The 26,312-nt window shown below is 37.7% G+C and overlaps 2 protein-coding genes across 3 annotated transcripts; one reads left to right on the forward strand and one right to left on the reverse strand.

Annotated features, from left to right (window-relative positions):
• Nucleotides 1-467: 467 nt before the first annotated feature.
• On the reverse strand, nt 468-7,344 carry LOC114142708 (C-type lectin domain family 18 member A-like). Its single transcript, XM_028014108.1, is given in 9 exon segments — nt 468-1,480; nt 3,174-3,265; nt 3,644-3,740; nt 3,892-4,022; nt 4,116-4,223; nt 6,122-6,218; nt 6,314-6,415; nt 6,513-6,634; nt 7,292-7,344. Coding segments are annotated over 9 exon segments (840 nt in total). The 3' UTR covers nt 468-1,442.
• Nucleotides 7,345-16,006: 8,662 nt separating this feature from the next.
• On the forward strand, nt 16,007-23,702 carry LOC114142538 (fibulin-7). Of its 2 annotated transcripts, none has more exons than XM_028013871.1 (8): nt 16,007-16,221; nt 18,881-19,052; nt 19,129-19,299; nt 19,824-19,949; nt 20,673-20,849; nt 20,928-21,065; nt 21,472-21,607; nt 22,083-23,702. In XM_028013871.1, exons 1-8 carry the CDS (start codon nt 16,153-16,155, stop codon nt 22,444-22,446), a joined length of 1,353 nt encoding a protein of 450 aa, XP_027869672.1. In that variant the 5' UTR covers nt 16,007-16,152; the 3' UTR covers nt 22,447-23,702. The 2 variants fall into 2 exon arrangements, with proteins under 2 accessions (XP_027869672.1, XP_027869673.1); XM_028013872.1 differs by having other exon boundaries at nt 16,009-16,221; nt 18,881-19,040.
• The last annotated feature ends 2,610 nt before the right edge of the window (nt 23,703-26,312 follow it).

The following is a 26,312-nucleotide window of genomic DNA, read 5'->3' on the forward strand; positions in this document are numbered from 1 at the left end:
TCACTCGTTTCTTCGTATGCATCATCATCTGTCATTCTGAAGTCTCTTTCTCTGTTCATCAAGAAGACAGCGTGATTTTCACCTCACATTGCTACAGAGGTGAAACCTTTAACTTGGACCCTGTTTTCCAAGAGTTTGGAAATAAAATGTTGAAACTATGGTTTTCTGAGAACTCCATGACCAGAAGCTCAGTGGAAAGCTGTAGGTCGATTAAACAGAGACAACATCTGTGTCAGTTTGTTTGTACACGCAAACAGGCTCGGATTGTTATTGTGAGTGTTGCGTGATAATTGGAAAGATGCTTACAGAGGCAGGATTTTTTGCTTACAGACTTAAATTAAAGTTCTCATTCATTGCACTTAAATAACCTCTCCTATAAAAATCGAAACCCAGTTGCAGTGGTTTTTGTTAGAGTGGGAAAAAAATCTCATGAAAAGAAATGGTTTTATTTACAAATCAAAACGATCTTTATTAATGTCACTCCAAGCTATTTCTGTGCAGTACATGTTACTGAAGCATATTTGTGACTCATTCACTGCCATGCAAAAGCTTCCAGATTTCCTCTGGTTCTTGCTTCTTTTCTGTGGAAATGCTGAAATCTTAAATCTAAGTTTTAATATTGGACAACGATAACCAGACAGACAAAAAAAATTACATTTATTCATTAGTAGAAATAATATATTCACATGAACCGAAAAATGTAATTGCCTTTATGTTGAATCATGAATTAACTACCAGTTAATCCCATTTTTGGTTAAATTTTCAGGCCCACTTGAGTAATACCAGACCTCCAAACAGAGGCGGTCCTAGCCTGTTAGGCACCCTGGGCAAACAATCCCACCGGCACCCCTAACTCCCTAACCCTCACTCCAGTTTTGTGGAGAGAGGGTGGCAGGGGAAGTACCACATTAGGCAATGTTATAACACTCACATCAGCTTAAAATGTCAGAAACCGACACATCCTGCAGAATCAAGAAGTCCTTTATGTAGAACCTGTCTGACAGCGTGAAGTAGGCTAATAAAATTTCCATAATTGCTTACTTTAACGTTACCACTTTTACAGATTTTATGTTTTTCAGGCTTCCACCTTTAATTATATAAGGGTCACAAACAGGCCTTTGCAGAACTTTACGGCACGCTGAGCAGGTAATTCAACCATTTGCTACAAGTTTGTTGGAGCAAGAGTACAATCAAAAAGCAGGAAGACTTTTTGAAAAAAGAGAAGAGGCCCATTTTGAAAGTGCAGAAAGCAAATAAACAGCGACTTTTCTAATTGGTACGACAAGATAATCCTTTATCAATTAGTATTGAAGTAGAAATTCAAGTAGCAAAAAGTGGACTTTACAAAATAAAAGCAAAGGCTTCATAAAACATTCAATTATGCACAGTATTTACATAGTAGATCTAATCCACACTTATCCATTCAGCCGAAAGCATACAGGTCACCTGGATTCCTCCCACTGTGCAATCTGCTCTGCATCTGTAAAATGCACAAGTACACACACGGCCCATGAACGTATTGTATATGCAACACATACACCATGCTGAGAAAGAGACTGAACATAAACATGGAAGATAAATGTGTGGAAGTGTCTGAGTCTGAGCCAGTTCCTCAGTTGTTCTTCAACTCCAGTAAAAAGATGTGAGAAGAAGAAGTTGCTAATGAGACATGAAGCGTTAAATTCTTGTCATGCACATAATGGGGCAAAAAAGGATGCCAAGCACACACTTCCTCTGTAGGAACACTGTTCAGTCTTTGCCTTAGGCATGATATCCACTTATCATTTTCTAAGCAATTAAAAAAGTAGAGCATTTTTTTTTTCTAAATTGCTTTAGTTGTTTTTTTTGTTGTTTTTTTTGTTAGAGAAATTTGCTGCTGAAATCTTTGACTGGGGAAGAATAAACTCTTGCGGTTAGCATAATTAATAAAAAGTTCAACTACAAGAGCAAGCCCTCTTGACAAAATGCAACCCTCAAGCAACGTTTTTGACCACAATGTGCTATTTTTGTACCACAAAGAAGTGAGACATAGTCGGGTCCCCAAAAAGCCGTTTGTAAAAGCTGGTGTCAACACTGACCGCATTCAGAGCAGATTCAGCTTCAACGGATCGATACCAGATGACACACCAGAACTTAGCAAAGACAGCCGTAAATGGACAACGCTAAACATCTGCCACCATCTCATTCTTCTCGATCAATGTAAGTAGTATGTGTGTCCAAACAGTGGAAGTCTTTGTGAAAACGACAAATATTGATCGCTTGGGGGTTCTTGATGGTAAGCACTGAGTGCGATTGATTTGTACTGAAAAGCAGGTTTAAACGTGTAGTCACTATCACACCGAGAATTTAGTTGTTGGGGTTTTTTTGGACACAGAAGATTAACATTTTACTCTTAACCCCCAGTGATTACCAGTGACACAAGGTACTGCTAATTGCGTGGACACGGAGGAGAACAGCAGGCCAAGCGAACGACAGCTGGAATTTCAAAGGGCAGAAAAAGAGCCAACCAGCTAAAGTAAAACATGTTTTTAAGCTTCCACCGAGGTTTTGACACATTCCGGCTAGTAATAGTAATTTATGAGTCGTAGCTTGGGGGTTGTAGATCTGACTTTAAACTTGAATATCAAAGTAATCTTTTCATAATTTTTAATAAGGGTATAAAATTTCCAGTCAATATCAGTTACATAAAAGAAGTAGTAACTTTCTAGCACCAAATGTTACCCTTTAAGCAAACGGCTCAGTTTCACAGCCTACTGGGTTTTGGCCTCAGTGCAGCTGGTGCTACAAATGCACAACAATACTGAGTTTGGGGGAGAAATATGAGAGAGCAATTCATTGTTCCGCTGAAGACCACCATGAATATGCTCCTGTGGTTAAATGGAAATGACTTAGTTTATAAACCCACTGTCCCTTTTTGCATTCAGAGCAAAAACTCATTATTTAACTTCTGTTCCTGAACAGATACAGATACATTGTTTTTGTCAATTCACAAAAAGAGCTGTAACTTCGGCAGAAAAAGCTTCACACTGATGACATCGCACACAAATACAGATCCTGTGGTCAGCAAGTGTATTTTAAGACAAGAGGGTCTAACTGTGTATCAGCAGTGGGCATGTAGAGAACCTTTACCTCCTTTTATACTTCTATTAAGTGTCTGCCTGCAGGGGCCTTACCATGCTGGCAAATGTGTCGGTTCCTGGTTTTGCAGCGCTGATCATTCCAGTTGAAAGTGCTCAGTGCCTGCAGTTCAACACAGTTTCCGAAACTGCACAGAAAATGAGAAGCTGTAAATAATAGTAAACACAGGCCTCACCTGCAGTGTTACTTACAAGAAAAGAAAGAGCTGTTTCAATGTTGAACTCCAAACATCTGCTCATTTAAAAATAATTATCTCTTAATTAACAGGTAGCATTATTATTCAACTATGCTACAAGAACAAAGAGCATAAATGTGAACCACTTATCAGTAAATCAGGAAATATTACTGTCCTCGGTTCAGAAAAAAACCCAGCGTCTATACAGAAACACATTTTTTCACCTGCTGATGTGTTTCATTTGTTTATCTAAGTCCCAATGCCCTTAGCTGTCTGTGTTTATGATGCCCGCCACTGCAGCTTAAGTCTGCTGTGAAATATGCTTCATACCCTTGGTTGTCAGGTTGCCCAAAGGCAAAGCTGCTGAATCGAAGGAACTCTCCTGTGTCCCAGCAAAATGAGTCTCTAAGAGGCTTATATGTCAAACCTAAAAAAAAAAAAAATACAGAAACATTACCACTTTATTCATGTGCCCACTAAACGGCCTAAAACAGAAACTAAACAGATGCAAACTAATCTGACCTGCTGTGTAGACTTATACCAATGTTTATTTGATGTGCCAGTGTGAATGGCTGCACCTATCCAGAAGTTTCTCGTTTCAAAGTCGGTGTTGGTGACTTCATTGCTCGCCTCCAGCTCACTTACATAAAACACTAGGATGTCCTGAACTTTCTGGCTGTGAATCTCAGCTAAAGTTCCCCCCAAGTCCCTGTTTGTTAAAAAGAAAAAAAAAAGAAATGCATTGACTCAATGGTAGCGTAACTATCTCCATTTATTTGGCCACAGCTCTCTGTGATGCTACTATATTCTCACCTGGCAGCGAGTTTTGGCCCCATAGTAGCTGTCAGCTTCTGAAGACACCATGAAGCAAGTTTCATCTATTATCAGATCACAACTGTGAAAAGGGGAACTGCACCTTTTCTGATGACAAAAGTAGTCGGTACACAAAGAAAAAAAATAATTATATGAACCGTCAGACATGGGTTTTAATCAAAATACAGTCTTAAATATTTTCCCACACTTGAAAGTATTTGTAAAAGCTGATGGACATCCAAGCATCCAACCGAACCGGATAATGTTTGGTTTATTTCTTATCTGTATTAATGGATTTATTGAATAAGCCCATTTTATTCAAGAAGATGTCAAACACAAGATGCCTCTTAAATAAGCAAAACGAGATTGTAAGATATAAGTGACATTAAAGAAACAGAATTAACTCACCAACAAGGTTGTACTAAAAGAAAGAAAAAAAAATAAACAGAGCTCTGTTGTATCATTATGCAACAATTTGATATTTTTCCCAGTGGTTTTGTCCTCGCCATGACATAGAATAAATGCTAAAATTGTGACTTTGCATAAGAATAGTGAACATCCTGCACTAGAGAGTAACATGTTTTGAAGTGATTTATGTAAATTTTTTTGATGAGTATTTATGCTTATTTTTTTGAGAGTCCTGGATTTGAATTTTGACCAGGGATCTTTCTGCATGGATTTTGTATGTTCTCCCCCTGCATGACTAGGTTCTCCCTGGCTCCTCCGGCTTCCCATGGTCCAGAAGCATTCATGTTATGTTAACTTGTCTGACTGCATGATTATTTGGTTTGATCATCTCTGTGTTGCCCTGTGATGGACTGGCAGTCTGTCCAGGATATACACTGCCTCCCAATCAATCATTTCTGGAGACAGGAATAATCTAATTGATTATTTCATTGGTATTATTGACTTATTGTTAGCCGCTGTCTTAAGACACATAATACAGTAGTTCTCAATACAAAATGATTGCAAAATTCCAAATTAACAACAACAAAAAAATCTTTGAGATAAAATAAAAAAATAAAATTGCTGGAAAAAAACAAAATGATGTACACTAGGTACAGAATACAATAGCTCTTGGGAGGAGCCGGAAATTTGAACCTTAAGTTGAGACTCCAAATGAACAGCAGGAAAATGTAACACAGACCGAGAGAATTAAAAATAAAATAAAAACATGTGGTTGAATGTGTTCAGAATCAGATATAAGGGAGCCCTGGGTCCTGCAGAGGACAGTGAAGGGATCCAAAAAGGTAAATTTATAGTTCCTGCTTTTTGTGCAAAATCTGTTTCAGAGGTGCTGCAGAAACAAGGCATCAACCCCTTTCAGAGACCTGACAGTCGCTCCATAAATTCTTTAAACTGCTGCAAACAGTGCTGCAAAATCAAAAGCAGAACCTGCTGCACAACTTTCTGCCTCAAGCTATTAAAACTGGCCTGCTCTTCAGATTATGTTCTTTACTTTATGGCCATTTTTGTATCTACACTGAAAAAAGAGAATGGAGCGCCAACTTTTAAAAACGTATAATCAAATTAAGTTCCTCCAAGCAAATGTTTTAAGTTTACTAAGCTGTCATGTTGAACAAATGTAAATAAAGTAAGTATGACAAACTTAATTCGATCACATGTAGCAAATTACTATTTTTTTCTTAAGTTGGAGATCCATTCTCATTTTTCAGGGTATTTATTCTTTGCTCCCAGTCATTTTTTATGACCCCAGGTATACACTCCCATTTTGTTGCATGATATTTATTGTATTGAATGTATACAAATGTATATCTTAACCTGTAACGTTAAGGTGGTTTTTGGTTTCTAAGCTGGTTTATTTTGACTTCAGTTTAACAAGTGAGAAATGTTTTATTTTGGGGTGGGTTCCCAGCAGTTAGTTGTAAAATATAGTATATGTATAGTGTAGAGTACTGTACAGGCTGTTAGTGTTCTGTTGCAGCCTGGTGAGGTTAACATTCAAAGGAATTTAAAGAAAAAATAAAATAAGACAAGCTGGGCTCACCTGCGCACTCAGCACCACCGTAGCATCACATCACACACACAGGAGCATTGAAAGGGCCGTGAAAACACTCCATGCTGCATCTTACTGTCCAACAGACAAGGCACATATAGATCCGACTGTTCAGCTTTCTGTTTATGAATTATAACAAGACAAAATATACACAGAATAACAAGCATTACTTTGACAGAAGCAGCCGGTGAATCCCAGGTCACACTCGCATTTGCAGGATGTAAGATTAAGGCGGCCATGTTGCTGCATTCTGTATGGGTTCTTAGGAATTTTTGATTCATAAATAAAAACAAGCAGGATGCTAATCCACACAAATCACTTCAAATGATCTCAGGAATAAAATACATTTTTAAGATTAAATAGTCTTGCCACACAGTCCGCCTACGTGGTCCCACATTCGGAAACAGCCAGACATGGAAGAGGTGCAGAAAGAGCAGTACGGCCCTCGCTTATAGGGTGTCACCAGGCGACCATTCATTTCCCAGTTACCCCTGCATCACCAGTAGCACAGTATGTAGCAACCCACAGGGAGACACAGTGGCTGGATCGATTTTCTACAGCTACCTGTATTCTTTAACATAGAATTATATAAATCTATTGAGGGGCAGGAAATAAAAAGATCTTGTATCGTCTACCTGTTCCTTTTCTAACAAGTTATGTAAAATTGCATGTCAGTTGGCATGATTATTTGACTAATTATTTTTACGTTTTATTTCCTTTTTGAAATAAATTAATAAATATTGATGTAGAGAGAAAGGACAAGACTTACTCTGGGTAATACACCCCGGCAAATACAGTACAGATCAAATGTTTGGACAGTTCAGACCAAACGTTTGGACACACAGTTGTGTCCAAACTATTGGTCTGTACTGTATCTTCCAGAGGAGCCCATCTCTCAGACACTGCTGGCTGGCACAGCCCACATGACTTGAGGTAGCCCAAACCAGCTGCAAACAGCAATTGGATCAATTACTCCAAGTCATTATTTTTTATAAAGATAAAACTACAAGTCTTGTGAATAATTACAGTATTTCACAAAGCCCAAACACATATAAGGAGATTTCTATGTTACCTGTGTGTAGTGCTGACGGGTTGCATTTTCTCTACATCGCCCACTATAGTACAGAAAATATTTTTCCTCCTCAAACCAGTCATCAGTGATGTTGGAAAACGAGGCGGCACCATCAGCGGGGAGATGCATGTTCCAGCCAGTGTGACAGAAGCTCGGCGAGTGGAGAAGGGAAGCGTCTTTGTTGCACAACGCAGCCTGCTGCTTAGCAAGCACAGCAAACTGCTCAACCCATTCCTGTAAGCACAGACAGTAGTTGTTTGTATTGATTTTTTTTATCCTGCAGACAAATATTCATCTTTAACACCTGAAGGACAGTAAATATAGCATTAATGGTGAGCAAGGTTTACAAGCAAAACTGTCAACAAGTCATTTCCAAGGGTGATTTTGTATTTATGTTTAAGAGGATTTAAATCTATTCTAGTTTAACATAGTGAAAATTTCCAGGTGTAGGTTAAATGCATTAGGCCCAGCACCTGTAAATTTCCCATTCTAACTACCGTATTTTTTGGACTATAAGCTTCTACTTTTTTCCCACGCTTTGAACCATGCGGCCTGTAGCCCGATGCGGCTTTTCTGTGGATTTTTCTTCAACCACCAGGAGGCTCTTTAACAGGAACAACAGGATTGTCAACAAAATGTATGCGTCATTTCAGTGATTCTTTGGAAAACGGAAGAAACAAGTTGTTATACAGAAATGCTTTACAAACAAATGTGCTGCTTGTGGAACAAATATAACAAATAGAGAGCAGGAACATGAGATCAAAGACCTGTACACATAATGCAAGAACAGATCCTTCTCCCAGGGCTGCAAGAACTAAACTATGTCGTTCTGTTCTTGCCATATACAAATTCTGCAGTGGGAATGACATGTGAGGACTTCCCAAGAGTTCTGCACTTGAGTTCATGAGAAGCAGAAAATGTCCTGGCCAGAAAGATCTGTTCTTGTTCTTGCCACCTCCAATAAAATTAGAAGTTTCCCTGTTCTTGCGGAGTATGTTTTGGCACTGAGAAAAAAAAAAACCCAACAGAAAAAAAAACTATGAGAGATGTGACTACGGCTTATATCAGAAATGAAAAGAGTTGGTTTTGAGTGTCTGTCTCTCCTTTACCATTATTTACTGGCACCTGCTTTCCGAACATATAAGCTGTTATAGATAACATAAGGAGAGACAGATGATTTAAGTGTCTAAAACAAAGCTGCAGCAACTTATTTTACCTCAAACCTTTTCAAGTTATGCATCCAGACAATTTAGCTCGTGAAGTAAATAAATCTCAAGGAGCATGTCAAATCTAATCTAAAACAACAATTTATAAAATCCTTTCAATTATTTAATGTTCAAGACATAAAAACAAGTGACTGCTTAGTTTCCAGAGGTAAAAGATGTGAAATCAAATTCACCTCATAGACTGTAACACCCCTCCAGGTTCATCTCCCATCCATGTCAGTGCTTCGCATTTTGTTTTCAGGAGATAATTTTCATTTGGTGTTCACCTTGGTTATTACTCTTTGTAACTTAGTTGCGTTTTTTTAGGTTTGGGTATTATAACTGCTTAAATGATTATAAGTAGTACACCCTGGAGCTCCATCACATGCTTTTACGGAAGCAAAGGACATGAAATGTGAATTTTCTAGATCTCTGGAGACACTAAAAGAAAATGTTCTGCAGCTACGCATGAAACCTTCCTCTTAAATTTATTATTTTGACAGATATGCTGGGTGAAGACATGCACACCACATGCAGATGCACGTACGGTAAGACGACCTTTGTTTCAAAGGTATTTCATAATCCTCTGTGAGACTATAAGACACAATAAAAAGAGATTAAGCTATTTGAGTTCCACAGTCAGCTTGGATGTGTTAACTTTCTGATTAAATGTAGCTTTTATTATATTTATTATTAAGAAGAAAGGTCAGAATGTCCGCTAGCATTTTTGTAGCTAGTTTCCCACTTTCTGTCCATATCTCCCGTCGCTGCTGGAACACTAGACTAGTCTAAAGCCTCTAATTTTGTTGAAAGGAATTACTTCTGGTAAAAAAAAAAAAAAAATGGGGGGCTGAGCTGTCTCTCATCCGGGCCAATTCACACTCGGCAGCGAAACGCTCCAGTGAACGCTGAAGGTCATGGCCTGAAAATGCCAACAGAACCACATCATCCACAAAAGGCAAAGATTTGGCCCTGAGGCTTCCAGACCAAACACTCTCCTTCCCACAGCCACACTCTCAGATCCCGTCTATGAACACCTCAAACCGAATCAGAGATGAGAGTCAGCCCTGCTACATTTAAGACAATAGTTCTCAACCAGGAAATCTGACCTGCTCTGACTCAAACTCAGGAGTTCAAGTGTCCTGGTGTCTTGTTCGATGCTGGATTACAATAAAGATTTATTTTAAATATGTGGAAAGCAACAAAGTGGACTGGGTTTAATCCTGGCACTCACTAAGAAGCAATTATTGTAAAATATATAACACTATCAGTATTTTTGTTGACAAGCTTAATATGATCTACTGTATTAATCTGTTTAATACATGAACACACAGGACCTTGTGTGGTAATATGGGAGTTCCTCCTGTTGTACTGATGCTCAAAGCAAATATTTGGTTTTCATGTTCTGCTCCTCCCTCACTTCTGGGAGGAGCAGAAGTGAATCAGGGCATTAATACCTCCTTAATGCTCAGGAGGTATTAAGGTGATCGTATTCTTATGACCATAAGAATACACAGTTGTTTGGTTTGGCCTATTTTAGAGTTAGATAGTGTCCCAATGGAGAGAGATGCTTTGGTTCCCCTACTGGTTATGTTTAAAAAAATTATTTTAAAAAAGGTTTTAACAACAGCTATTGTACTGCTAGTACAGTCAAGATACATATCATGCAATAGTTTTAAACCACATCTTTTGTTTTCATTAATTGCTTATTGCATTATTTCCTAATCTTTTAAGGTGGTTCTGAGCAGTAATTATTCAGGCTTCAGGAAGATCTTTAAAAGTTTTTTTTTTGTTTTTTTTGATAACCAAGTTGGGCAACAATTCCAACAAAGAATTCAGCTAATTTTTAAGTGGATTGTGCTCGACTAGTAGGTCTTTGGGGAAAACAAATGAACTTCACCAAAATACTGATTCATTCCTTCAGATTAATAGATCAGAGTAGATCTTTCTTTCAATAGGAAAAGAAAAAATTGCACATAAACAAAGAAAGTCCAAAGAAACATTTTGATACTCCTGCAAAAAATCTGGAGAAATATAACCAGACATTCAGAGATTCAAGGGAGGTTTGGCCTCCTTAACAAACAAGGAATATTTTAAGTCTTTTAGAGGTAATCTGTGACCTTGCTAAGTCTTTGAAGCTCACACTGTCAAAATAAAGGCAGGGCTTTCAGAAATGGTAAGATAAGTGTGATAATAAAAAAAATACAAACAGAGGTCAAAGGCTTTAAGGAAATCATAAAGGCTTAACTTTAATTTCTTTCTCTACAGGTGTTGATATAACCTCCTAATACATCTGGCTTGAAAAACCTGGAGAGAAGGCATAATGATGAAAAAAAGAGGGAAATTCAGTTATTCTTGAAGTGTTAGTGTTTTATCTCATTCAGAAAAAAAAAAGCCTTAAAGCCTGTATAATAATCACTCCATTATAATCTCCACACAATGCCTTCTGGTTCATTCTTATATGCAAGAGGCGAAATCGTTTTCAGATTTTCACAAACACAGCCAAAGCCCTGAACCTTTTAACGTTTATCAGTAAAGCTCTTTAATTTGCCTCTTCAGCTCAGCAAAGCTTCCTGCGAGGGTTTTTACGGGGAAATTACCTGTAATACCAGAGCTGAAAATGTAGGCTGATTATCCACATCCTCTCTTCCTCATTACAGCCTTATCAGTCGAGAACCGTTCTCTGAGACTGGAGAGCAGTCGAAGAAAGAGGCTCTCTCTGTATGGGTGGCTCTAAGAATGTAATCAACGATGAAGTGACAGTACGCCCTCGCACAAATCTTATATTAGGCCCAGGAGGTATTAAGTCTCTTATCAGCTTCAAAATCCATCATTATCAGCTGCTAATAATCATACACATAGGACAATAGTGCAGATTAGCACTTCAGGGCATACAAATTTCAGCTAATATAAAACATGCTGAACATTAGAATAATGAAAGTGAGTCTCGTTATTCGAAAACAACCTAAACTTATTCCCAAATTTCTTTTTTAACCTAAATGTTTCAAACGGAGGCAGAAGAAAGATTCATTGGTGTAATTTTGTAGAATTACCCTTACAAAAGTCTTTGCACAGCTAATTGATTTTGGCTTCATTCAAACTGTCAACGTTATCAATCAGCCTGCAGCGCGGCTGAGCAAATGTGGCACTAACAGCACTGTTTCACATTCCTGAGACTATCAACGCATTTCTCTCAGAAGGAATGATCTCCAGTGAAACAACACTGACGCAGTCAGTGGAGTGAAGCTAAAATGTGAAAATTTATCTTTATGAAGATAGTTGCAACACTGCCGGTCTCATTCTGGGAATAGCAGGCCGCTCGGATCTGCCCACACACATCAGCGGCAATGTTTTCTATTCTGACATCTGTTTCATCAGCACAGCTGACAGCACCCTCATCATCATTACCGTGTTACTCTGCTCGTAAGAAAAGGGGCCGCAAGCACTGGGGGAGCGTTACGTGTGCCCAGGAGCTGGAGCTGCAGCACCCCCTTGTGGTGGCTGCAGGATCAAAACGCTTCACTCAATAAATTTTGAACAACCAGTGAAGAGAACATGATTTGATGAACAAGTGTTGTTAGCACTATTATTATGTTGGAGAGAAAAAAACAGTTTTGTTTTGGACTGTTTTTGGATAGTGAATGTTAATCCAGTGTTCAAATAGAACAAAATCTTAATTCTGCAGCACAGCTTGGGGCTTCAGGATGTTAGAAAAGTCCCAGCACAACATTTCAAGTTTTGCCTGTCTTTAAATATGCAGCAGCTGATCTGGCATGTACTTTCTGGTCAAACAGATTATTATAAATTTTTTTCCCATAGTTTTGGAGAAGATTGTGGCTCAATAATTAACAAGGAGAATGACATAGAAATTTGGTTTTCATTCTTATGATTCGGTTGAAAATACAAGATGCTACTTTAATGAACAGAACAGATCCTTACCTGCTTAATGAAGTTAGAGCAGTATTAATTTATTTATTTTCAAAAAGTAAGTGACATTTAACCAGGATATTCTCCTACAACAGTAATCAATAATAACATTTCAAAGATAAACGGGTTGCTCAAATTATCCGGTTAACCATAAACAAAATATTGTCAAAAATCACAAGAAATTATATGAAGATTGTCATGGAAAGGTCATTATTTGTAAGGCATGAAGTTCGCTTGATTTTAACTGTTTCAACATAAAGTCGACAGTTATCAACTCAAAATGATGTGGTAAAGTAGAGACATTTTTTAGATTCAGTTTAGAGCATTTAGCACTATCAGATGTTATTGCAACTTCCACATCTTTAAATCTGCTTTAAATCTTGATTCCAACATGTGAATGCAAAATGTTACCCACTTCCTATATGCCCACACATAGATACACATAGAAAGTTTTGCACTCTGAGTCGGAGTGTCACTGCTCTCACATTGAAAGTGTGTTTGCCATTGGTGTCAGAAATCCGCACATCCGGTGTCTGCGCCAGAGTTTAGCTGGTCCAGCTCAATGCTGCCAGCAGAAACAAACTGAGAAGCAGATCCAAGCTTCTGGGAGTTATTTCAGAGCCCATGATGAACTCCCAGCAAATCCTTGGCAGCAGCAACGCTTGTTTGGCTCTCAGTTATCCTGCCTCCCTGCTCCTCTCCTCCCCCTCGTCTGCAGCCAATCACATGTCCTCACACAGGCTGGAGCAATACGCTTTTCAGAGTTTTAATGGGTCTTCATTCATTTGCTAAAATTGTTCACGTCACATTTTCTAACCTTTTAAAAGTTGCTTCTTTGTAAAACCTAACAACAAATCTTAGAGAATGAATAAATAAACACTTTTTAATAAAACACTTAAGCTATTTAACTCCATAAATTAAGTGTGTTTGAAAACATAATATTTTGCTCTGACTTGATTGATTTATATGAGTATTTGTTTCTTATCCATATTTTAGGTTTGGATGAAGTGAAGCCATCCATCCATCCATCCATCCATCCATTTTCTGTTCACCCTTGTCCCTAATGGGGTCGGGAGGGTTGCTGGTGCCCATCTCCAGCTACGTTCCAGGCGGGAGGCGGGGTACACCCTGGACAGGTCGCCAGTCTGTCGCAGGGCAACACAGAGACATACAGGACAAACAACCATGCACACACACACTCACACCTAGGGAGAATTTAGAGAAACCAATTGACCTGACAGTCATGTTTTTGGACTATGGGAGGAAGCCGGAGTACCCGGAGAGAACCCACGCATGCACAGGGAGAACATGCAAACTCCATGCAGAAAGACCCCGGCCGGGAATCGAACCCAGGACCTTCTTGCTGCAAGGCAACAGTGCTACCAACTGCGCCACTGTGCAGCCCATATGAAGTGAAGCATATTTTCCAATTCTGACTGATTTGTTAAATGAAATGCAGATAAAAATTTGGATTTTGTGCTCTCATAAATCAATAATCTAATAATGTAATGCTAGCCTTCTTTAAAATAATCTTATCTACGTTTTACAACCCCAAAAAGATGATAGCAATTAAATTTAAGCAGCACATACAATGATTTTTAACAAAATTACAAAATATATGTAAAATAATTGTATTTCTTAATTAATTAACTTAAATAACTTAGGTTAACAAATTTAAATGGCTTGAGGTCGAGTTACTCATCAAATGTTTACAGTGTGTGTTGTAAGGTAGTAAAAATCAAGTAAAATGTGTGATTTATGATACCATATGTTAACATTTCCTATTTAAATGTACATGTTTTAATTTATTTAGAACAAATATGGATTTATTGAAGCAGAATTTCAGAAAATTAGAAATGTTTAACATCAATTCTTTTTTTATGTACTCTGACGACTCAAGCTAAATATTTCTCAGACTTTAATGTGCATGTCAAACGCTTCTAAAAATCTTGGAAAATGAAGGCTTGAGCAAGTTATCTGAAAAAGTTTTGATCTGATTGATTACTATTATAAAACTTGGTAGCACTGGGAAGGACAACAAAGTTGTGGTTAGTTTACATTTTCCTCCTTGGCAGGTACGCCACTGTAGTGTCATAGTGTACTTTACTAAGTCAGCAGGCTGAAGAGATTTGTATATTATTGCGATTAGATCTACTTTGATAGACTGGTGTTTGCATGCAACACTAATCCCTGGAACTGAACTTTTATTTTGAAAGTGTAGGTAACAGAGATTGTTTTTAGATTCAGTGCTTCAGCATCAGAGCATATAATATATAGGAGATAACTTAAAATGAAATCAAATGAAGTCGAATTGGGGTAAGTTCTCCCCACACGTCCTTTTTTCCACATCTCCTATTGTAAAAGACACAAATCAGGATCTAAGCTTTGTGCTCTGATCTAATCGTGATCTAAGCGCTGTGCTCTGATCCACAGTCTGAGGACGGCTACAGAGCGGCGCCATAGGCTCATGTCTCTCTTTGTGGGCTGCTTGCTTTGAGGATCCGGTTTCCATCTTTGTCATGTTCTCCTTTATCTGTGTAAGTTTGGTTTCAGCAAGGACTTGTCTTATAGCAGTCGATTCAAATCCCCATCTGGAGCCAGTCAGAAAAGCCCACCTGCTGAGGTGATTTCTCAAGTCAATCCAGCAACCAAAGGAGCTATTGATGGCTGACCCCATAACAGGTATTTAAAATCACAGCAGTACAAAATTAAACTCATGCAGATGGCAAAACTTTACTAAAAGAGTACAGAGATTCTGTCTTCATGTGTTTTTGTACTTATTTGACGGATTTAAATTCTCAAAGACATTTTATCATCTCAATTTAATTTCATGTCTGCATGCACAAACACATTCCTTTTTACTGCCTCATATTTGACATTAGCTTTAAAACATACAGACCACCAGGATAAGTATTTTCTAAAAACAACAATTCTTTCTTGCCACATCTTTCTCAGGAGGAAGGATTGATGCAAAGAAAACAACTCAATGCAATGTTCTTTAGTAGATAACGTTTACCAGCTCAATTATAAACTGAATTTGCATTGTGCTACGCAAGGATTGAAAAATACTTTATTTAATTTAGCTTAAATATGACTGGGTTTTATTGGCTTCATTTGTTTGTGAATTGTGAGACAGTTATTTTTTGTTTTTAAGCATATGCACTGACTGATGGCACCTTTTAAATTTCGTTGTCCTTGTGACAATGACAATAAAGATTTATCTCTATCTCTTATATATTTGTGTATAACTGGGCCTGGATTTGACTGGTTTGTTAATTTAGAACCTTACTGTCATAACGTATATCATTATCTCAAAAACCCATTTACTTCAGGCTACTTTCCTTTTTCTTATGTTTGTCGTATATTTTTCACTTTCTTCCACTGTTTCTCCTTTCCTTTCAGTTGGGATCTGCTACAACCTTCGACAGCCTCATGTAGGTAAAAGTATCATCTTCCTTAAAACTTCATAAAATGAAGTACATGCATCCTTGCCCTTTGCAAGGATGCATGTACAGTATGCACATGCTCCTGCAGAGGGCACAGCTTCTCTAGCTGCTTGCATAGAGAGGAAGTGCTCTCCAAATTAAGTGAAGGGATAATAACATGGTCACATTTTTCCTCCAAAACTCTTTCCCCTGATTGGTTGCTGTAAAGTAAACCCAGCATTCCACACCATTTAGCTACAGCAGCTTTTCCACTCAGGACTATTTCTTCACCTGACATTCCCGCTCCCTCTCAGGGAAGCTCAGTTCAAGTTCACTCTGCTGATAGTTTTCAACACACCAAAGGACTGCGTACTGGAAACATGTTTGCATCAGCTGTGAATCTCATTGCTTTGGTATGTGTGTGCTCTCTCCATCCTGCTTTTGGACAGGTAAGAATCTCTACAGAAAAGAAGTTCCTAACTAATGTGCAGAATGTGTCGAAGTTTGAAGTTTAATTTAAATAGTTTCAGGCTCTCATAATAACATTTGCTATTAAGGGTTAACTTCTCACAAATTCCTTTATGCTCCGAGGTACTCATGAGTATGATCATGAAAGTCCTCACTGTACTAAAGAGAGAAAAGCTTCTTTTCCCTCTGCTTTGCACGCAAGCTTCTCGAACAACATGCCACATTCCGCCAGGGCTGAAATCACGACCGTATCTGTGCTGTGCTTCACTGCAAGGCTGCAAAACATTTCCAGGAAGCTCAGTGTGTCTGTGAATGAGTCTCTTCACTTCATTACATCTATAACTGTACCTTCGTGTGCAGTATTTGTTTGCATTCTCCTGAGATGTGGTCAACCTGAGCAGGTTTATAAATAAATGTAAGAACATGAGTATGATCATTTGGGTCCTTTAAGCAGTACATGTACCCATATGTTGCTTATTTTGATTTGATTTGTTTAGATTTTTACCGTAATTCCGTGCCAACTGTGGAAACATCAGTGAATTCACATTAGTGAATTAGTGAAGCCATGTAAAATCGCTTCTAGCGCAAACAGAAAGAGGCCTTTGAGAGCAACGCTGTGAACTCCAGCCTCCATCTCCACCAGATGACTGAAGTCTTTCCAAACCTCCGTTGAGCCTAAATAAAGAAAGGTGTTTCCAACAAATATTTGCATTTCTTATATAACCTCCCCCAGATGAAAACACTAATTGGTTGTGCAAAAACATGCATGAGCGGCTGGGCAGGTGAGGGAATGATGGAGATGAATGAATGAATGTAATGAAGGGAAACGTGAAACCTAAAAACAAGAATCTAGCCCTCCTTTCCCTCTACATCCACTTACATGTAGTGATTTAACATAGGGAAGGCAGCTATAGTCCAAACTGAACCCAATTGGTTTTGTTTTCAATCTATTTTTCAGTGAAAGTAACATAGATGCATCTCTGGAAAAAAATGAAGAGCCCACTGCACTGAACCCCTTTGAAAACCTCCTGGTTTCCCCACCAAATACTGATTTCTGAACTCTTCCTGAGATAAAACATTAGTATTGCTGTTTCTAAATGAATATGAACTTGTTTTCTTTGTATTATTTGAGGTCTGAAAGAACTGCATCGTTTTTCATTACTTTCTGCTAATAAATCCAAACTTTTTGCTTCTAATTTCAGAGACATGTTGTCAGTAGTTCATAGAATAAAAGAACAATGTTCATTTTACTCAAACATAAACCTATAAAGAGTAAAATCAGAGAAACTGATCCTTTTAAATGGTCTCTGAATGTTTTCTAGTGTTTTATATGTATGTAATTTTATGACTTTTACACAGAATATTCAATCTAAAACCAAAACACATGTTGCACAGAGGGTTTGTGACTAAACATTAGCTTTCTAATGAGGAAAGTTCTGCTTGTATTTCAAGTGACGACTTTTGAAGTATATACTTTTGAAAGTATTTATATCTTTGAATTTTACCACATCTTTGTCCCATTACAGCCACAATCTTTGGAGCGTTTTGTTGGGATTTTGTTCATAAACGTAGTGCACAACAAGTGAAGATACTTTTCAAATTCTGACATGCCTTTGTATTCACACCACCAATCCTTCTTCCCAGCCTGTCCTTGTGGGGATTTTTTTTTTTATCCCAAAATAAAATCTTTATGCTTTGACATAAACTCTGTCATTGTAAGAATAAATAAGTTTTATTCCAGGATCACCCTGTATTTAGTTCCTCTTATCTTCTCACCAGCACTTATAGCTAAAAAAAGTAATCCCACAGCATGATGCTACAACCACTATGTTTAGTGCTTTGCGTGTTGACCAAAAGGTTTTGGTCTCTTCTGATCAGAGCAACTTCTTCCAGTGTTTGCTTGTGGAAAAAGTTGCAAAGGAAACCTAGAATTGGTTCCATTCAACAAAATTCTGAACTCCATTTTCTAATTTGTCGATTTCCCAAAGCTTGTTGTGGTGAAAGGCACATTTCCGTCCACTTTGCCTTTTTGCACTACTTTGTGTTGAACTATTACATCAAACCATAGCGAAATGCATCGAGGTTTGCAACAGTCATTTTACAAAATGTGAAAAAATAGTGGCTATGAATGTTTTTCCAAAGGACTGTATGATCTCCTCCACACATTTGTGCTATCTAAATAGCACAAATCTTCATTTTACACTTATGTTTGTGGCCATACACTGAAGCTCTTTGGCATCTAGAAGATAAAATGTTTATGGTTTTAAGGTGATTTATATATGAGATTTGTTATTTAATAGATCTAGAAAAAGTTATCCGCTGGCTCATCGGTCAGTGACAGAAGTGGCTTGTGGTCTCTCACTTCAGAAGATCTTTCTCTGCAGCTAAATATTTATCTTCAACAGGAGTAACTGCTGCAATGGAACATAAATAAATCAAGGAAACCAACATTTTCTTTGAAGAACACTTCAGAAGAACTTTCTGTAATTTTAAACATTTGTAGCGTAAGCTTTTGAAGAGTCTAGACCACAACATGCAACCAGTTAAGGTTTTAGGATCTATTGCAATCTGCTGCAAAAAATACTGAAAATTGGTAACACTGCCGTTCTGAATTTTGCTGACTGTTCTGCTTTGTGCCAGGACTGTCCAAACAGGCAGGAAATCCAAGTTACGCTGAAGCAGGTGCAGAAGCTTTTGTCGGCCCATGAAGCCTCCTGTTTGCAAAGTCTGCGCAACCTGAGGAAGAAAATAAATTTACTTCAGAGCAGTACAGCGAAGCAAACAGCAAAATCTACAAACAGTAAGTTAAAATGTAAATAGATTAATTTTAGCAAAAGTGTATTTTAATTTTATGTTGATGTTTTTGTTAATGTCTCTATTTTTGCAAGGTACTTGTCCAAAACTCGACGAACCCATTAATGGGAGGAAACTTGGCAAATCCCACAGAGTCGGCCATGAGGTCCACTTTCTGTGTGACCCCGGGTATGAAATTGTGGGATCAGAAAGCAGAGTTTGTCAAGAAAGCCTCACCTGGACTGGCCAGCAGCCGACATGTCGAGGTTTGCGTCGAGTCCTGTGCTGTGTGCCCTCTGTGCTGAGACATTTCCTACATTTCCTTCTTCTCTTCCTCTTTTCTCTCAAACAATCCCTTTACTCTCTCATCACTATATTTTTTTCATTTTGACACCGTTTCATCAGAAATGCTACTGTTTTCCACATAAAGGTGAATATTGAATGTGCTCTGTGATCACATTTCTTTTTCCCAATATGTTGGTTGTTGCCCAGAGAAAGTCTGGCATGGGACATTCCACTCCAGCCTCTTTGTCCCGCCTGATTGCTTCCTGACTTTGAGATAACAGCTCAAAGGCTGCTTGATCAAACATGCATTTTCTTACAAATTGGCGACACCAAACATTAGTCTTCTTTTCCCTTATTATTTTCTCATATTTCTATCTCACGCATCCATATGTCGTGATGTCCTGGTGGCTCGAGGATCAGGGTTATCAAGTTGTACACGTCACATGATCTGCAGCGTTCAAAAGTACCAGCAGTGCGTAACCTCGTCTGCGTCTTCCTCTCTCAGACTTCAATGAGTGCGCATCGTCTCCCTGCCTGAACGGTGGGACGTGTGTGGATGAGTTGAACCAGTTTTCCTGTGTCTGTGCCAAAGGCTGGGCTGGAGAGACCTGTCAAAGCCCTGTGCCAACATGTGAGTTTAAAGCACAACATGCCCACGCTATGCATGTGTGAGAATGGCACTTTTTGTTTGCCAGTTTTCCTTCATCGTATGTTAGTAAAACATTAAGATTTTGCTCTTGAGTGATAAATGAATGTACAGCACATGTAAATGCAGTTTAAATGTGACTAATTAAATTGTCTATGTCAGAATCTGTCCAAAAGACACGAGTTTCTTCAAAGTTTCAGTTTTACAACCAACAAAGACATCTTTTATTTGTGACAAATCTCCAACAATATCTATAGGCTGAATGTGAACTAAAGTAAGAATAAAATGATAATACCAAAAAATCTCTAACAATATGTTTGGTAAACACTACTTCTCTCATATTTAAAGACCTCCTGGATCATTGAACCAAAAATGCTATTTTTCTGCACACGTCTAAAAGGTGGGCCAACCAGAGGCATCTCCAGCACTTCCTCTTCAAATGTGCAACGTCTACACTTCTGAGCATAAAAGGAAAAAATGACAAATCAAAATATTGTTCTGGAATTGATCAAAATACTTCACTTATTGATCAAAATACTTCACTTCTTATACAACTGTCTTTGTTGTTGGCAGCTCTGATTGAGCTCTGTCCCATTGTGTCAGATTTAAAAAAATGGAGTTGACACAGAGCACCGTTAAAGAAAACTACATCAAACTGAAAGCCTTTTCTGCATCTGACCGCCACTCCTCATCCCTCGTCTCCTTCAGTCTTCATCACCACAACAAATACTTCGGCTGGCTCCACTTTGGGTGCTTCCACCTTACCAGCTGCCACAGCCGGGGCGTACGTTCGTCCGTCACGCTGCACTATAGTGCAGGGGACCACCCACTGCACCTGTGAGCCAGGATACACCATCTCCGGTAGAGACAGCTACAGCTGCACAGGTATGCTCCATAGTTAGTCAAACTCTAACTACAAATGCCTGTTTGGGATGTCTAATGTGTGTTCATTGTGCGTTGCAGATATAGATGAATGTGAGCTCTTCCATAACGGACCAGCAGGAAAACTGTGTTTACATAAGTGTGTTAACACCCCTGGAGGCTATCGCTGCTCCTGTCCTGCTGGGTATAATGTGACTCGTGACGGACGCAGCTGTAAAGGTGAAGAGACACTTAGGGAGTTTGGAGACCAGCTTACTACGCCCATGTCATAGAAAATGAAGTTGAAACATCTAAAAATGTGTTTTAAAGATACAGAACAAGCAAACTGGGGCAAAAACCACAAAAAAGTTACGATATTATGAAAGAAGTGGGTGCAGCCTTGATGTAAATGGAAACAAAGAAAAGAAAAATAGCACGCTATAAAAAATTAGATGTTTTTAAACTGTGCCAGTACATGAAGACTACCTACTGTATAGTGTATTAGGAAAATAAGAGTCAAGAATATGTATTTTTATGTGCATAAACTAAAAAAGATATATGTAGTTTTATTAGCATATTTTCTTCTCAGTTTGAACAGCAATAAAGTGTTTAATCATTGAAACTCCTGGTCCTTTTTCTTTCTCAGATATTGATGAGTGCGCTACCAGGCAGAACAACTGCACAAACGACCAGATGTGTGTTAACACATACGGTGGCTTCCAGTGTGTTCGGGTGGACTGCCCCAAAATCCCTCATGCAACATATGTCAAAACATCTCCCATGTGAGTAAAACCTTTAATACTGTCTCTAAAAATCAAGTAAAAGTTGGTCTATTTCTATTTCATTTCAACACAAAATAAGGAAAATAAAATTCAGTGCACATAGTCCTGATAGACAAATAAAGGGTCTGATCCCAGAAATCAAAGTTCTTGTTGTCTTTAATGCACTTTGGAGAGACACAGCTCAGACACTTTCAATTAACGTTAGACTGTGTTAATAATACATATATTCACAAACACTTAAATTATTAAAAAATGTTTTTAAATATTTTACTGTAACAGTTTTATTGTCATAAGCATTTCTTCTCTGAAGACCATGTTCAGTCTAAAGTGATGTAATGATGGATGGATGAGAGTTAAGTTTCCAAATTCTCTAAGGTAACTTTGACAGCAATGAAAAGAAAATATGATATTTAACGTAAAAGGATGAAGTAGAAAACAAACTAACAGCTTTAAATTCTCCTCTGTTCTATTCCAGGCGTTGTGAACGTAACCCCTGCCCTTTGGACAACAAAGCCTGTTCTCAGACCCCAACCTCCTTTTCCTACCATCACCTCGCTGTTGTGTCCAACCTGTCCGCCCCACGCGTCATGTTCCGGGTCTCAGCCCTGCGCCAATTGGGCGACACGCTTCGCTTCACCTTACTCGGGGGGCGGCAAGCACGCCACCACTTCACAGTCCAGCGCTCAGACCGTCAGACGGGTCAGCTGATGCTGGTGAACCCCGTCCAGGGCCCCACCGCTCTGGAGGCGGAGGTGGAGATGAGCGAGCTGGAGAGACGGGTCCAGCTGGGAAGGTACATCACCAAAATTACCATGTTTGTTTCCCAGTATGAATTCTAAAAAAAAAAAAAAGAAAAAGTGAAATAAATATTTTACAAAGATTGAGAAGATTGTAAGTTGAACAGAAAACCAGCGTTCACATGACGCCATGCAAGACATAATTAAACTGTCTGTCCTGAGTAAAACTACCAAGCATGCTGTGACGATACGGGTGATGAGTGAACGTTGCATAACTATTATTTTGCTGCTTTTTATTCTGGTTTTAAAACTTGTGTGATAGGACTTCATATTTGTGCCTGGGTGCCGTTATTAAATATCACGTAAACAATTTAAAGTCTTGCATTTGTAAAACTTCTTCAAAAAAAAAAAAGAAAAACATGTTTGTTGAAATCTGTAAATACACTGAAAATAAAGTGAAACATGCTGCAAAAACCAAGGAATGCATTGGAAACCTGATAAATGTGAGCTGTGGTTGTTAAAAACCAGGAAGTCCGACAGGACAGAGCGAACACTGTTTGGAGAATTTGAAATTAAGCTGCTGAAAAGGGCTTCTGTGATTAAAGTGCAAGTATAAATTTAACTTTAGAAAATGCAAAACAAGTCAATGTTCCACGCACCCCAGATGCTTGATCTGTGTGATTGTTTTCCTGTCTTTAGTGGAAGAGCAAGTGCCTTCCAAAAGTATTCATAAAGCTTTAACTTTGTCACATAACGGCCACAAACTTTAATTTAGAATGTTAGTTGTTAAATCTGACAGGGAAGCCACATAATGCAGTGATAAAGCGTTGCATGAACACAGTACAGAATCTGAAAGAAGTTCTCGTGATCGACAGGTGTGTTGGTTTTCATTTGTGTTTATGTGTTGATGATAATTTCCTTATTGCTATGTTCATAAAGTTTTTGCCATATTACAGTTAATTTCTTTGTGGGCACTAGAATGATGTTGCTGTATTAGGTCATTCTTTTGTATTTTCTTAGTCTAGCCATGTATTCTGTTCTTTGTGCATTGGATTTTGTTCTCTTATAACAATACTTTTATTCTTTCCCTCCTTGATTTGCAGTTTCTTTGAGTTTAACTATCTTGTGTTTATTAGTCTCTCCCTCAGTTTAACCTGCATGCATTCTGCCCCAGCTGGTCCTCTTTGTCTCGGATTATTTCATCTGGTTCTATGTTATTCTCCTTAGTGTATGAGGTCACTGGTTCTCACTGTTCATCTATGGGTTGTTCTGTTCCCTATGCATTTCCTGGACCTGATCTCCCAGTGTTATTTTCTGTAAGTTTTCATTATTTTATTAAAGCATCCTGTTTTATCACAGTGTCTCTCTGCATTTGAGTATTTTATAAACACAAGCATGACAGAAGCAGCCAGAGGTCAGCGGAGAGGTCCACAGCTCGAGTGGAAGAATATTGAGAAGACAAATAATAATGTAATAATAAGAACGCCAAGTGCTGGTTGCAGTTTTCAAACACATGACAGTAAAAATTAAGGTTCTCCCTTTGGATAAATCAAACTAAGCTATTTGGCCAAAAGTCAAAAATGATATTTCTGTTATTATAAGTATCATAAGTAATATGAGTGTATTGTCCAATAAAGTATTAGTTCCCATCCATAGACCCAAATAAAACTCCCACTCATCTACATCTCACATTTTCTATATTTTACTTCTGTATTGTTTCTTTCCTGATACAATCATTTCTACACAAACTGAAACTGCCTCCCAGAACCATTTATGTTTATTCCTTCAGCTCCAAAACCTGTTCTCTGAAATGGACAGCAATAAAAGTATAATAATGAGTGATTACAGAAATTAATAACATGGTACTGTCGTCAGAAAACATTACACTCACTTTATGTTACCATTGATAGTGTTATTTGGTTTGTTAGTTGGCTTATTATGCAACACTGCCCCCTAATGTTCAGAGCTTAGACTAAATCTTCCAATATTCCAAACAGATGTATATATTTTTTCTTACTATGATGAGAAATAAATCATGCTATTATGGTTCAAAGAACTGGTATGAAGCACAGCTTCAGGATTTTCTTTTTGGGTTCATTTTCACTAGTGTCTAGGTTGTAGTAATAGACCTGATTTCCTACCTACTGGTTGGTGGTTCCTGCATCCACTATAATGATACTCAAGAAACAGATCCTTCAGCACTGGAAGTCCCTCCTAGAGAAGGAACATACACAATTTATGAAATATTTAAGTGCACTTCCAAGGCAAGTTTTTTTTAAAAATTGTATTATGATGAAACTATTTCTCTTTTTGTACTTGTGCATGTTATGGTCCAGGGGTTCGAAGTTTTACTTTGCTTTTCATCAACTATTCAGTTGTAGTTAAATTTGTATGGAAGCCCATTTCCGCCACTCTGTTAAAAAAAATAAAAATAAATTATCTCATTATAATGAGATACTATCTCAAAATAATGAGATAGTAACTCAAAATAATGAGATAAAATTTTTTTTTACAGAGTGGCGGAAACGGGCTTCCATACAAATCAGACTGTCACTCAAGGATTACATACTATTAATAAATAACCGTTCATTTTAAATAATCAACACAGATAATCTGATGAATTTTACTTTTCGAATTATTCCTAAATAAAATCAACTAAATCCAATTTAACTTCAATTCTATTTAATTTTTGAGACTTCTTTTTCTTTTTTTTAAACGATGCATGCAAAAAAAAAAGAGTATGGCAATTTACAATAGTGCAAATCTACAGAGGGCTTCGCAGAGACAAACTTAGAAATGGGAACACAAAAGCATAAGTGATTTAAAATATATTAAATGAAACTACAAGTGGACGATTATTTTGGTTTTAATATGCATCAATGAGCAATTCCATTAATATTTCAGTCAGGTATCCATGTTTTAATATATTTCAGAGATTCCCAATACCATTGGAATTCAGATTTTTTTTAAATTAAAAACTGGGGATTATCTTAGCTCTCTTTGTTTATGAATAAACATTTTTACCAGACAAAATATTAATTACAACACAGTTGTAGATTTTTGTTATTCAATAATACTCCAATTATTCAGCTTAAATGACAGTTTTCTTTCTGTCACCAATTATTTCATTTTTCCTGCTGATTCTACTCATTACATTTCAGTAACTGTTCTCCAATTGAACTCATATTTCTGCAAATTTCAGCAAGAGCATTCAATGAATGCAACATGTGCCCTTTTAACATACAGTTAAGAAGCTACTTGTTAAAGACACTTCCATTTTTATAGAAAATGCAATTGTTCTTGTTACGTTCTAAGACTTTAAACATATATCTATAAAAGAATCTTTAAAAGAAGACGGCATCAGAAATGAGAAAAATTATACAATTAAGATGGGAGACACCAAATTATTGAAGACAATAATCACACATTCTTTGTACAATCAAGAATAATAAATGATAGTTTACAGATGGTATTACATTTCCTGTAATGGACAAAGGTATCTTAATGTATTTGAAAAGCTTGTAGACAGCTAAAAATAAGACTGTTTAATATAATTTGAAACAAATGACAGCATCGGTTTCAATCTCATTTTGCTTTTAAGACAAACCTGTCAACACTTCCGACCCCCTCCCCTCATCCCTTACCCCCCCTAATTATTCATATTCATATTCATAACCTGTCATATTGAAGTTTGACAAGAGGCTGTACCTACAGTCATGGCCAAATGTTTTGAGAATGATTCAAATGTTAATATTTACAAAGTCTACTGCTTCAGTTTTTATAACGGCAATTTGCATATACTCCAGAATGTTATAAAGAGTGATCAGCGTAACAGCAATTAATTGCAATGTCAATATTTGCCTAGAAAATGAACTTTATCCCCCAAAACACATTTCAACTTCATTGCAGCCCTGCCTTAAAAGGACCAGCTAACATTGTTTCAGTGATTGCTCCATTAACACAGGGGT

The sequence above is a fragment of the Xiphophorus couchianus genome, chromosome 4 (assembly GCF_001444195.1).
Source record: "Xiphophorus couchianus chromosome 4, X_couchianus-1.0, whole genome shotgun sequence".
Lineage (NCBI taxonomy): Eukaryota > Metazoa > Chordata > Actinopteri > Cyprinodontiformes > Poeciliidae > Xiphophorus > Xiphophorus couchianus.

What these genes read in the sequence shown, in the direction of transcription:
- LOC114142538 (XM_028013871.1), top strand. Translation starts at nt 16,153, where the DNA reads ATGTTTGCATCAGCTGTGAATCTCATTGCTTTGGTATGTGTGTGCTCT. An exon ending in TCAAAGCCCTGTGCCAACAT is followed by an intron (nt 19,950 to 20,672) that starts GTGAGTTTAAAG and finishes CGTCTCCTTCAG; the next exon opens with TCTTCATCACCACAACAAAT. An exon ending in TGACGGACGCAGCTGTAAAG is followed by an intron (nt 21,066 to 21,471) that starts GTGAAGAGACAC and finishes TTTCTTTCTCAG; the next exon opens with ATATTGATGAGTGCGCTACC.